The 13,805-nt window shown below is 42.2% G+C and overlaps 2 protein-coding genes across 2 annotated transcripts in view; both read right to left on the reverse strand.

The window, feature by feature from the left end:
* The window catches only part of LOC130117507 (DENN domain-containing protein 4B-like), a 73,634-nt gene extending 69,744 nt beyond the window's left edge, over window positions 1-3,890 (reverse strand). The window contains exon 1 of the mRNA XM_056285598.1: window positions 3,618-3,890. The gene's annotated coding sequence lies outside the window, so the exon portion shown is untranslated. The remainder of the gene's footprint in view (window positions 1-3,617) is intronic.
* Window positions 3,891-4,294: 404 nt separating this feature from the next.
* The window catches only part of LOC130118078 (CREB-regulated transcription coactivator 2), a 51,387-nt gene continuing 41,876 nt past the window's right edge, over window positions 4,295-13,805 (reverse strand). Inside the window, exons 14-16 of the mRNA XM_056286394.1 lie at window positions 13,477-13,548; window positions 11,346-11,550; window positions 4,295-11,139 (exon numbers count right to left, since the gene is read on the reverse strand). Coding sequence (XP_056142369.1) covers window positions 10,949-11,139; window positions 11,346-11,550; window positions 13,477-13,548 — 468 coding nt within the window. The 3' untranslated portion in view covers window positions 4,295-10,948. The remainder of the gene's footprint in view (window positions 11,140-11,345; window positions 11,551-13,476; window positions 13,549-13,805) is intronic.

A 13,805-nucleotide genomic window follows, 5' to 3' on the forward strand; every position in this document is an offset into this window, starting at 1 on the left:
TGTATGTATACTGGTACACTCTGTCATGTCCATCTACCTCAGACATGTAGTATATAAGTAACCCGCTAACATCTGTTTCAGCATCTCTGATATATTCTCTGCAACATTGTACTTTATCCCCTTATTTCACCTGTATAAATAAATCCTTGTGTATATATCTAAAGATGGTAGTGTTGTTATTCTATGTTAAGTACACAGACAGAGCCATGAAACCGAAGTCAAATTCCATGTATGTGCAAACCTACATGGCCAATAAACATGATTCTGATTCTTCAAATTGGATCCAGTTCCACCTTTTACTCTATAAGTCACTGCATGTCTGTTGTCTGTATATGGAGTCATATGTAGTCTTGTGTATACTGTGGCACAATATAAAAGATGTAAAGAGGTCCTGTTGTCCCTGTGTCATATGTTTTATTATATACTGTGGAACTCAAAGTCGAATTGGCAGAAATTTAGTTCATTTGTTCATCTTGGAGATTGGAAAAATCGCGAATGTGGAGGCGCTGAACCCTTGAGGAAATTCACAGCAGCAAATTTAGCAGGACCTGATAAAGGAAGCCTTCTACAGAGGCCTCCAGCAACACCGTCCCAAATCTACTGGCAACAAATTCACTGGGTTACATCAGACTCTACACAGACGAGAAGGACCTGAGGAATGTAATGAATTAACGCACTGAGGGCAATCGACCCACCAATCATCATCTCCCACCAGACTTGCTGCGCTGGGCAGTTTTCCCATAGCACAGGCACACAGTATTGGTGCAACACAGGTAGCATTAAGTCAACTCCCTAAATACTGGAATTTTGTCACTACAAAGTGATAGGGTAGGTTACATTATTGCTCAAGCATTAAGCTTTGATGCCCAGGCTAAAAGAATGAACACACTAAAAGACGCCTAACATGCATATCGCTACTCATTAAGAGTGTTAAAGAGTGCGAGTCACTGTCCAGCCATGTTGCTGGTATCAAGTTTTAACGTGACCTAAGGTTAATTACAGTGTCATGCAAGCAGAGGTGTTTCCAAACTGAGAGCCACCATAATGGTAGAGGATTTACAATCTGAAAGGAAGATGGCCAGGCATCCCCTCTAGCCTTGAAAGGAGGTAATACTAGTTATCAATGGTATTAAAAGATACCAATAGCAGTGTAAAAAGTATATCTGCCACCCAGTGGAAATAAAGATGAGATACATTATTAACCAGGAAGGTCGAAGGTCAGAGGTCATGCCGAACCAGCATCCCCTCTGGAGCGAGCAGGGTGGGGAATAGTGACAAGAATAGAAACAGTGGCTGTTGTAGGGATCAAATCTATGACGCTCCAGACATGAGACTGCCTCTCCAACTACAGGACCACCTTCAGAGAGAAGGAAGTATGTGGGCGACAGAGAGTTAAATGCCATTCGCTGTCAGCCCCAGTTGATTCTTAATGCAACACTAACAGCCCTCCAGAGGAAAGTAACAGTCCTGTTTTTTTTTTTTGGATGACTCTGTCCGTAATTCATAGAGGCCAATGAGTTGCTGTGTTCAGAGCTAAGGAGAAACATAGCGGACACACTGAAGTAGATATCTGACACTCCAAGAGCCCCATAATGTGTCAGAATTCAAAACAAAGTCAAGATTTTCCTTCACTTTTTTTTCTTACATACAGAAGAATGATAGATCTTTTGAAAAGGGGAAAATCATTGTCAAGGGGTGATACCTGAGGTTCACTGATTAAGACTGAAAGCTGATTGTGAGAGCAAACGTTGAATAACTGATACTCAACGTAATAATGAACCTGCTTTGAGTTTGAGTCACTTACAAGGAACTGTAAGACCTGAACAATCTCTGCTACAAAGTAGGCGAGGAAGCTGTGGCCATTGTGGTTCATTTGTGCTACTGACATTCCGTTTTCTCCAAACTGCAGATGTGAGATTAAAAAATGTTAGAGGGGGAATAACTTTATTTATAGTAAATCTATCAATAACGAACATGCTGAAACCACGTCAAAAAAACCCCGTACAGAACAGCTTATTTTCCAAGCACAACTTAGATGCTGGTCAACAAGTTGATCAGAAGAAAAAGTAGGAGGACATGCAGAGATAGCAAACCTATATATATATATATATCCATCCATTTTCTGCTCTAAGGGTCACGGGGATGCTGGAGCCTATCCCAGCAGTCATTGGGCGGCAGGTGGGGAGACACCCTGGACAGGCCGCCAGACTGTCATACAAGGCCGACATACACCCACACACCCACACACATTCATACCTAGGGACAATTTAGTATGGACGACTCACCTGACCTACATGCCTTTGGACTGTGGAAGGAAACCGGAGCCCCGGGAGGAAACCCATGCAGACACGGGGAGAACATGCAAACTCCACACAGCACGACCCGGGACGACCCCCAAGGTTGGACTACCCTGGGGCTCAAACCCAGGACCTTCTTACTGTGAGGCAACCGCGCTAACCACTGCGCTACCATGCCATCCATAAATTTAAATATTATGGATATCAAGTGTTATCTGTGGCAATGCCAAAACTGAAGCCCAATTAAGGTTTGTGTTACATTAAAGTGAAAGCTGGCATCATTTAAGTATGTTATACCTATGCAAGATAAGTGGTTCAGATATATAGATGGATGGATGGATGGATACCTGTGCATGTTGTAACAGTTTGGGTCCGTGTTTCTTGGTTGAGTCTTAAAGGTACACCTCCCTATTTCGACTATTACAAGGTAAAAACACAGACAGGTTTGGTTGGTAGTACTAATAAGGTTTCTTGTGTGTGTGTGGGGGGGGGGAGTAGAAATGGGGCATACAGAAAGGATTAATCCCCAGTGACATCATTTAATAGAAATGACTTCTCACAGTTTGGCCTGTCTGCGTATTACACTGTGCACGAAAAGAGGACACGACGGCAAATATCATGCATATATTTTGGAAAAGACTTCTATGATAGCAAGACACTGTAATGCCTGGCCTGTTAGTGTTCGGCCTGAGGGTGGTAAAACATCAGTCTACAGAGCCAGATCGCCAAAGGTCGCGGACCAATTGAAAAGCAACGGCGACTGCGGGAGTCCCAACAGTGCAACCGATGATGACGACGATGGTAATAATAAATTACATTGCACAACGTCGCATCGACAATGACCACGCATTTTCCAATATATAACCAATCCTAGGGCTTGTTTTTGTGTGTGCAATGTCAGACAAACCGAATCGAGCAGCTCACAGCTCTGTTTAGTCCTCATTAGCCAGGCTAGCCGTCGTTAACTTGCGTGCCAAACCTTTCCCCATAAAACGTGTTTTGCTTTGCGCACAATTTCCCTCACGTTTCTTTCTCGTTTGATCCCCACGGGATGATCAAACCCCACGAAGCCACGGCGAAACACGACACACCGTCCCGTCTCCAACAGATCCCCCCCTCCGCATACACACACACATACACATGCACACACGCACACCATTGCGGACGGAGCACACGCATTTCCCAGCTCACACCGACTTCACATTAGCTCCAGAGCTAAGCGCGCTACCATTAAGCGTCTGCTGGTGTGCACAAAATAAATAAATAAAAAGGGCGGGGGGGCTGTAAGACACTGTTGTTGTGCACATCGCTGCACCTTACCTTTTAATAGCTGCTGGTAGTTCCGACGGTAGACTGCGAGTATCATGTTCAGGTGAGGAGGATACTGAGTCGTCGTCTAGTTCCCATGTCTGCTGCCGGAGCGCCGGCCCGGTGCAGATGTCGCTCCCCTGCTCTCCGTTCGCCCGACGGGGGAGGGGTTTCGGCGCCCACCGCTAGTTTACAATGAAGGCAAGGAGCGCACGGCCACCACATACACAACTCGACTAGGTGAATAAATCCCAGTATGTTTAAATACAGCGTTCCTCTACATGTGGCGCCTGCGTCTGATAATTGTGATTTTGCGCGTTGTTTTCATCCATTTTTAGCCCGGTGCGTGGCGGTCGCCCCCGCCTGCCTGCTCGCAGCTGTTGCGCTCTGTTTTCAACAACCCACTGACTTGTGTTCTTCTTCTTCTTCTTCCTCTACTTCTTCTTCTTCCACCAGGACGTTGCATCTGTCACGACGGGTACAAGCACATTATCGCCCATCTATCATCTATAGCATATATCTATATAAACTGTGTGTGTGTGTGTGTGTGTGTGTGTGTGTGTGTGTGTGTGTGTGTGTGTACAGGGAGAGCAAAAAAGAAAGATGCACTACAAAAAGAGACAAAAATTACATTTCTCTGCCTACTTGAAGGGATTGAAAAGGACACACTGCAGCCCCTCGGCGTGTCATTTCATTTTATATTTTGTAAAATAATGTTACGGTACAGTCTTAAAAATCTTCCACGTTAGGTTTAAGGAGCACCTATGGTTGAAGAACATTATTTACAACAGAAAAAAACGATTCCCTGGTTATTACAAGTTTCAAATAAAAATTTTATAACAATGTCAACTCATTTCTCAGATAAAAAGCAAACGTTAATTTATTTTCTTGAACCCTAAACGTGAGGCAAGAACTACATTGCAAAACGGTAACAATAACATTAATAGGACAGCAAATGTTTTATATATATATATGTATATACATATGTATATACATATATATACACACACATATATATATACACACACAGATATAGATAAAAATATGGCAATAAATGATCCCTAAATTCACGCATTACTTCGCTGGTCAACAGCAGCTCCTACTGGCAGGACGTTGTAACTGCAGCGTGCTAGCTGAGCGCAGGGTACTCGCAGTTTTATTGCATAACAAGACTTAGATGGAGAGCAGAGGCTCACATGGCTGACACGCGCGCGCGCGTGCGAGATTAAACATTCATGACAGATTGTCAAGAGACAGAAAAAAGTTAGAAATGCTATGCATGGTAGTTATGATGAAAGGTGGACGAGTAATTTTTGCTGGTAATCATAATGGTATCAAAACAACACATCAACTCGTTGAAAAAACAAAAACAAAAACAACAGACCATTATTGGCAATACATGGTAGGACATAATAATTTATAGATTTATATTAGGTCACTTGAGTCTTTGTTTGATGGAATCATAACACCTTTGAACGCTAATGACAAACAAGGTAATCTTCTGATATTCCCCGAGAGATAAAAAGGGGGTCTTGGAGATGAACTGGTTAATTATCAATCCCTCCGTTGTTTCTAATATTTTGACATATCCTCTACATCCGATCTTTAGTCCCTGTCAAATAAAATATTGTCCCATATGCATAGTTTTGAAGGAGATGCTTGTCTGTTTTAAATGACACTAAGAAATCTTCCATCAGTAACACACTGCTCTGTGTCTAAGACTTCACATAGTAACTCTGTCGTTTAAAAAAAAAAGTAATAATAATAAGTTGTGTCAAAGCTTGGTGACTGGCTGATTTGGGCATGATGGAAACTGAATGACAAAATCCCCACATCAGCTGTCTTTACTGTTTTACAAGGCAACTAGATTTTTGTTACTGAATAAAATGATGGCTGGTCACTTGCCAAAGTGGCTGGCAACACTATTAGTTAACAGCCATAGACTAAATTTCAGGATGATGAGAATTCAACTAGTTAGCCAACGGTAGTGTCCCACTCAGGGTGAAACTGTTTTAGTCACTATCTGTGAAAGCAGCACAAACACGGTAACAATTTACGCATCACGGCCTGACACGGCCATCAGAGCTGCCCTCCCCTCTAAGTCACTTCCTGGATTACCCAAATTCAAAGTGCAAGATGATAAACACGACCTGATCAACTATTCTGTGTTCGTTCTCCAAAATCTGTCCTTCCATCAGGTGTCAGAAAATATCATCTTTAATCTCTCCACTCACTGGTCGGCGACCAGCGCTGACCCTCACACACCTTCTTCATACAGACACCCTTTACCTGCTACTGGATCACACGGTACAACTTCCATTTAACACATCCCATCTCTGTCACGCACTATTCTAACGTTTCAACTTCCCGGTTAAAATTTCATTACCAGTGGAGAATTTAATTTTCAAAGTTTTGCCTGGGAATGAAGGCCAGTACAGCATGTAAAGAAAAACAAACAGGTTAACAAATAGGAGAACAAAGGGCTGAAGTAACTCAAAAGTATATTATACCAATTCCCACTTCTGTCCACAATGAGCAAGGAAAACAAGCCTGTTTATAATGGTCACAGTGATGGGATATCCATGTCAAAAACCACTTTCACTTTTACTGGCAGGCTAGGTGTTCAGAATAGGACAAGACTTAGAAATTATAGTGAATGCCCTGTGTACGTGGCCTACCAGAGTCCAAAATCAACATTTTAATAGACTGCTGTTGATTTTCAACCTAGTTCTCAGTAACTTGGCAAACAGCCACATGCTGTGGCTATATTTATATTAATTCATTACTCATTGATCTATATTTAAAATGCACATGCAAACTGAACAGACCCAGCAACAGTGCACTGCATGCCATAAAGCACTTACTTTATCATTAGCAGTGACTTTTGGCCAGGCATATTGTTAAAAGCACAGTCTCTATAGGTATCAATGGGATGTGTATTGACAGGGCAGGGCAACAGGACTGCCAGCAAGACCACATCACCCAACAACTGTGCATTATCTGTCCTAATGGCAAATATCATATCATTTGAGATGACAGTAGATCTACAACTATATGGAATGTCTATTATTATGTTTTGGGACAAGCTAACAACATTTCCCATACAAACTGATCACATCTGCAAGTTCATTTCTTGCATTTTCACACCTTGCTGACCAGTTAACAACTGGGACGTTGGTTTAACCTACAGGGGGCGGCACTGCACAGTTTGACTTACTGACCTCAGGTTTGAGCTCATCTCTGAGACCATATATCTGTCATGTGTCACCCACCGCCTGTTGGAAGTGCCTTGTAGAACACAGACCACCCAGTTTCCCACAAGTCTCTTCAATCATGAATTCATTTTTACACTTTTCACTAGTATGAATAAATAATCAAATCATTAGTTATTGTCAACACACTGATGGTACAAAGAATTCATTTGCTAAAATTAGTTGTTTTTCAAAGTTTATCTTTGAGCTCTTCTCTTTAAATTAGCCATGAGATGCTGTTGGGAAACCCAGCCTTACTCTACTGAAAACAAAAACAACAAGTTTGACTTAAGGTAAAACAACCAAACCTGATAGACCTAAATATATCCTGTCTGTTTTACTTTACATTGACCTATTATTTTTAAATCTCGTTATTAAAGAAAACTGCCCTTTATGGATATTGAACTTAACCAAGCACTTTTACTTCCCCACCAGAAAAAAATGGACTTTAAATAGTTGCTGACTGGGAACTAAGACTGCCAGTGATTCAATATTTAGCTAGTGGCTAGATTTAATTTAAAGCTACATACCCTATGATGACATGGTATAACTAAGCTCTGCAAAATGACTTCTCATCTGGCTATATTATCATCTATTATGGATATCAGCTATAATTTATCGGCTGTAACAGCAGAGTTTCATCCCGGTGTGTATCCTTGCCGTGGCACCTACACTTTTTTGTGTGGACAAGACGTCATGCGGGGGAAATGGGAGGTTTATCCACTACTCTACCTTCATTTCTATAATCACAATATGGCGCCTATATTGTTATTCCATTTTAAAACTCCACAGTGAACCAAATTGCTGGTTCATTGTTTTGAACATTAGACTGCATCCATGAATTATTCTCAGAGCTATTCAGATTCTACCAGGACATTATTTTGAGTGTTTCTCCATGTTTTCTACAGTTGCTTACAACTCTGTAGGATAACAAATGTTCCACCAGTCTTCTTTGCTTTTTAGCCAGTTTAGCTATAGAGGAAGGGAAGTCAGAAACCTAATCTGTCCATAGGACACGGTGTCTGGGGACGCAGTGATTTCAGCAGACACCTCCACTGTGTTACCAGCCCACTAGATGTTTAGAAAAGAACAAGACCACCAAAGAAATGGCTGGCTACCTGCTGGCAGACTAATTTACTAAGCAACCTCCATCCCTGCTGGAGAACTGCTGAAGCAGTGAGCTTGGGGAGGACGTCGTTTATTGATCTAAGACGAGAGTTGTCTTGGCAGTATTTTCCCAAACAGTCTACTGTGAGGAATCCCATTCTAGATGCTCCTGAACAAGGTCAAAGCTTTAGGTTAAAGGTACATGCAAGAGAATGTTTCCCATCGTAAATGTTAAACGCTACGTTGTTCAAAAAACCTCTTCAAACACGCTTACTTCTTCCAAACCCCATGCAACTGGTCTCGGACGCTGCAAAAACTCATGTTTTTTTTTTTTAAATATGTTTTTCAAGATACATTTTTTGCATTATTACTGTATATACATATACATTTAGACCACCATTGGGTTAAAAAATAAAGTCTTTATAATAATATCTTTAGTTTTTTTGTTGTTTTTTTTTTGTTTTTTTTTTTTTACATAAAAATATTTTGCTATATTCTGGCCTTTTACTGTGGCAAGACAAGTGCAGCAGGTGCAGGCAAGTGGACGGGGTAAGGGGGTGTCAATCACAGTGACAGGGGTTAAAGGAATTCCACCCAAAAATGACTTTTAGACCGTTATTCTTGGAAATAACACATTTTCTTTTAAAGGTTTGAGTGAAATTTGAGGGGTTTTTGTTTTTTAGCTTTGACCTCAAGATCAAAGAAAAGACATCAATTCATTACCTGAGAAGGGTTTAAAATATTGTATGAATAGCTGTCTTCTTTTCTTTCATGAAACGGCTATACGTTTGTTTTCTTCTAATCAATTTTCTATTTTTAACGGAGTGACTGTCCTTAGACCTTGAAGGGTTGGTCATGTAACAGAGTAGCCATTTCCTTCATCTTGAGAAAATTTAACTCGAAACATATTTAACTGAAAAAGGACAAGGGAATAATTTAGAGAAATATCTACTTTTGCAGGATAAGCTTAGAACATCTAATCTGGTGAAAGTTCCCCTCATAGAACTGATGGGGTAGTAAAGCTTAGAGACCAGGGGATTGTAGCCTTCATACTTCGAACAGTATCACAGAGAGACCTGCATAGGCATTCACAGGGCTCCTACATGTTGTCCATTTCAAAACTGCATCACTCCTCGGAACAACTTCTGACCTGGATCAGAACATTTGGATCAATGTTTTAGCATGTTGTGTACTGATGGTGGCTGTCCACCATGAATGTCAACTATATAAGTCTTTAGCTGAAAATAATTTCACTCGACAACTAATATCACAGCACGACTGTCAACTAAACTTTATCAGTCTATGACTGAATGACCTTCTACATGATAACCAAATATAACTACAAGTGAAAATATAGTGGGTCTATGTGGGTGTCAGGTTTTTCTTTTTCGAGACCTGTGTAGGAAACCCTGCTTTCTGGCCTTGTCAGTGTGAAAGCCCTCGAGTCTGAAACACATTCAGTTGAGAAGTGAAATTTATCATTTCTGTTTGACGAACCAGCAATCCATGGGACTGCCAGCAAAGGCTTGTTTAGCATCCAAATAGCTGTCAATGCAGTCTTTACATACACTGTTCCCTGTCATTGGCTCTAAAGGGAATGTGTAAAAGGAGAAGTGGGTAGGATCTAGATGAAGCTACGCAGTATAACAGGCACGCTAGGTAGAGAGCAACAAGACCCATGGCTTCAGCTTAAACACAAATCCCACTGAAACAGCATGCTACATGCTGCTGTGTACATACAGCTGACTACCAGACAAGTGTGAGCACAGACATTCTGCTAGTGGTGGTTAATTGACGGTTAAAGTCTACGATGTTAACGGATGAGGTTTTTTTTTTTAAGATTTGAAGCTGCTTGAAGTGGCGTTCATCCGTCCGAAGGTTAAGAAAAGCCTTCTAAAACTTGTCGAGGATTTACTACATACACAGACACAAAACGGCTGCTCTTTTTCTTAGCAACACCCACCAAAAACACTCCCCATTTGTATCCTCCAGAGAGGGCTTCATCCCTGCCCAGAAAGAGGAACAGGTTAACATTGCTCCTACATAGCTGCTAGCCTTGAGTAGATTTCTGCAACAGACAGCTCCACATTCTTGGCCCTGAATTAAATCTTATAGAAACACATATTCAACATGTTTACCAGCCAGAGGTGACTGCGGAGGCATGAAAGATTCATCGGTTTCTCAGCTATTACAGTCGCTGGTGTTTCTCAAAATTCACCGGCATCTTTTCATGTTTGAAACAACTGACGAGGCTATTCAGACTGAACAGGGCCACAAACAAGGTTAACCAGAGTTCGGCTGGTGGTAATTTCCCGCCCGGCTGAAACAATCTGAAATGCTGTCTTTGTAGCGTGGCGTTGAATATGGTGATCGGATGAAATGGAAAAGCCCAGAGAAACCACAGTGTTGAAGCGAGGAGAAGGTTCCTGGCTTATTGGATGCATGATTGCTTTCGAGACAGGACCTTCTGAGTGCTGCTGACTTTGCTGATGGTTTCCTTACATAAAGCTGACATCACATGCACGATTCCTGCATGGTTGCATCATCCTAAGTGCATTTTTTGTTAACATGCAGGTAAGACTCGTACAATGCCAAACGACTAAAACAAAAAAAAACAAAACAAAAAAAACATCTTGCCCATCTTTGACTTCAAGCATTGCAAGAGCATTGTTAGTTAAGTGCCTTTGATGCAAACTCCTCCCCCTCCAGTTAACGCCGTCCCCCACACACACCACTGTCCAACTCTCTCCAAGCCTTCCTCATCTCCATAGGGAACCATGTGAATTCCTCTTTAGCATCTTTCAAACTCGATCCAAACCTCAGCCTGCTGACCCTCTAGCAGGACAGCCTCCATGGGAGAGGAGAGGGGTTAGTGAAGCAGCACCGACCACAGCTCTCTCCACCCTCGCTTGGGCAGTGCTCTCTCTCTCTGCCGGTCCCTCTCTCTGACACCACCCACACTCCTGGAAGGGGGGGGGGGGTGGTTCACTTGAGCCGGTCAGAACGGAACGAATCCTCCACTGCAGGGTCAGCCAGCATCAGCTCGCCATCCAGCATGTCCAGGGCCAGGGGGTCCATCCTGAGGGGGTCATCCAAAGAGAAGGGGTCCATTTCAAAGCCAGGGACATGGGACAATGCACTGGCTATCTCCTTGGAAAGACCAGGGGGTGAGTCACCTAGAGAATGGGTTGGGATGGGAGAAATTCAGTGATGAAATTAAAGACAAACTCCCAACCTTTCTGCTTCTTCCTGCCTAACTCACAGACAGACAGATTGACATGTAAACAGAAGGGTAGGTGGACAGGCAGACAAATAGGCACTGAACAGCACCAGTGAAAACACCAGCTGGTATTACAAGAACCAGAAGAAGCTGCAGTCTCACCAGTGAGGATAATATTGGGCACAGTGTGGTGTCCCTCTCCCCCGCCATAATTCTGGTTCTGGTTGTTTAGGAGCTGTCGTTCTGCAGAGTCTTGGAGCTCTAGAGAGCCTTGGTGACACTGATACTGGTTCTTGTCAGCAGTGCTGCCGCAGCCCAAACCACCATGGTTCAGAGCCAGACCGTCACCCTGGTTCTCGATGGGGAACTAGAGGAGGGAGAGCAAGGAGAAATTCACATCTTGATAGGCACAGTGGCATGTCAATCAAACGTTCTCCCGCCAAGTCCATCCTCACCTCTACAGCAGAAAGCTAGCATAGTGAGACTCCATACTTCACAAGCCACTGTCACTATTTTGCAAGTTAACTACATGTTTAGAATAAGGACATGGAAATAACATTGGGTGGCAGCTCAACTCTACCAGCTAGGGGTGCAAAGGATCACAAAACTCACAATTCAGATCGTATCATGGTTTTGAGTCACGGATCAGATCATTTTTCGGATCAGCAAAAAAGAAAAAAAAAGAGACAATTATAACTTTGCTTTCCATTTATTCTGTAAAATACTTAAAGCAAGGAACTTGTGCCCATGGTCTTAAATTAAAACAACATTCAAAATAAAATCTTAAATAAAATCTTAATATATATGTATATATATACGTGTATATATACGTGTGTGTGTGTGTGTGTGTATATATATATATATATATATATATATATATATATATATAAAATATTCAGTACTGACACACCAGGGTGATGTCACATCAAATGGGTGGCCACTGCCATTTTCATATGGCTTTCTCGTGGCACAATGCCTACACAACGTAACACACCGGTTTTGTCCACCACCCCTCTTCCATCAATATATTTTACAGGGAAGCCAACATGTTCCCATACACGTCACTTAAATAAAGCGGGAGGCTTTTCAAGTTCTCCCGCTCCTACGCTAGCTATGACTGTCACCCTTAAAATACACCAGGCACGGATGCAGCATGTCCTGTAGGCGGGTCGGAGAGTTTTTTTTTTTTTTACCTGCTACACCAACTGCATCTGTGTTGCATGCTGTTGCGTGCCAACTGTGTTTCATGCTTCACTGCGTGCATATTGAGTTTTGCCAAGTGGTAATGCAATTGATTATGCAGGGTTTGGAAGAGTAGGTTATATCAACTGGTACTGAATTAATTAACTAGATCGTTTTAACTACAGGATCATGGCTATACACTGATTTGATTGATTTATGTGCAATGAAAAAAAAACACAAGGTTGCATGGCTGCGTCGCATTGCCTCTGATACAATGAGGTATTTATTTTAATAATTTTTAAACAGATTGTACTCATTTTTTACACAGTTCTATGTATTTTTTACCTGTTGAAGGGCTGAATAGCTGCGCTTAGATCAAAAAAATAGACCAGCTGCATAAAAATAGAGATCAGCAGTACATGGACAGTTTAGCAGCTTCAGTTGATTATAATGGACACGTTCTGCTGCAGCAGGTATGTTGTGCCATCTGTGCCTGGTGTATTTAGGCACTTTCTGCAATGCGAGCGTCCCTGATTAATTCGTTGGGGTTCAAAATGCCCTCTCTTCACACGAACACACAACAGCTATTTAGGTATAAACAACCAAATCATTGCGCTTAAGGGTAAAACCCAACACGCAATCTATCTGTTGTCTATCTTTTCACTGCAACTCTGCATCGAGATTTAGGGAATTATTACTTTAAACAGCAGAAGTAAAACTGTATTTCCCTATGATGGTTAATTTTGGAATTAATCCGTGGTTCACACACGTGCCGAACTGTGTGTGTGTGAGTGGGGGGGGGGGGGGGTCCGTACGGCTCACGGCTCAACGACGTTCCGTTACACCACTACTACCACTAAGTGGTGAGTAAGGATTTCCAAGCTCAGGGATTAAACAACTGATTGTCAGGTTGACAAGTGTAGGTAACGATCAAAAACAATACAGTGATAAAGTTGCTCAAACATTTAACACATGTAGGCGTGAGCAAGTGGTGTGTGTGACTTTGGTGGAGTGTGTGCGTGTAATTGAGGGCTGTGTGAGTGTGCAAGTGGTGTGCCTTTGGTTTGGTTGGGGTGGCGGGTAAAAGAAAAAGGCTGCAGCAGATGTTTACCTGCTGGTTGGGTCTGCCTGTGAGCTGGAGACTCAGATAGGGGTCATCCAAAAGGGAGTTGAACAGGGAGTCCTGAGAGAGAGAGAGACAGACAGATTCTTGGATACACATAATCGAAAGAGATACTATGACCTAAACTATCTTTCCAATTCAACATCACTCAAAAATCTACACTCCCTGATTAACAGGATGTACAGAGGATACGTCATACATCACTCCACAATCTAAGTCAGGTTTAGTTGTTTGCACACGCTTGCACATAAAACCTATTTAACTTTGTGGAATGTTACCCCAACCCCCAAACTAGGGCTGGGTAATATGGCCTATAA

The sequence above is a fragment of the Lampris incognitus genome, chromosome 9 (genome assembly GCF_029633865.1).
Source record: "Lampris incognitus isolate fLamInc1 chromosome 9, fLamInc1.hap2, whole genome shotgun sequence".
NCBI classification, from domain to species: domain Eukaryota; kingdom Metazoa; phylum Chordata; class Actinopteri; order Lampriformes; family Lampridae; genus Lampris; species Lampris incognitus.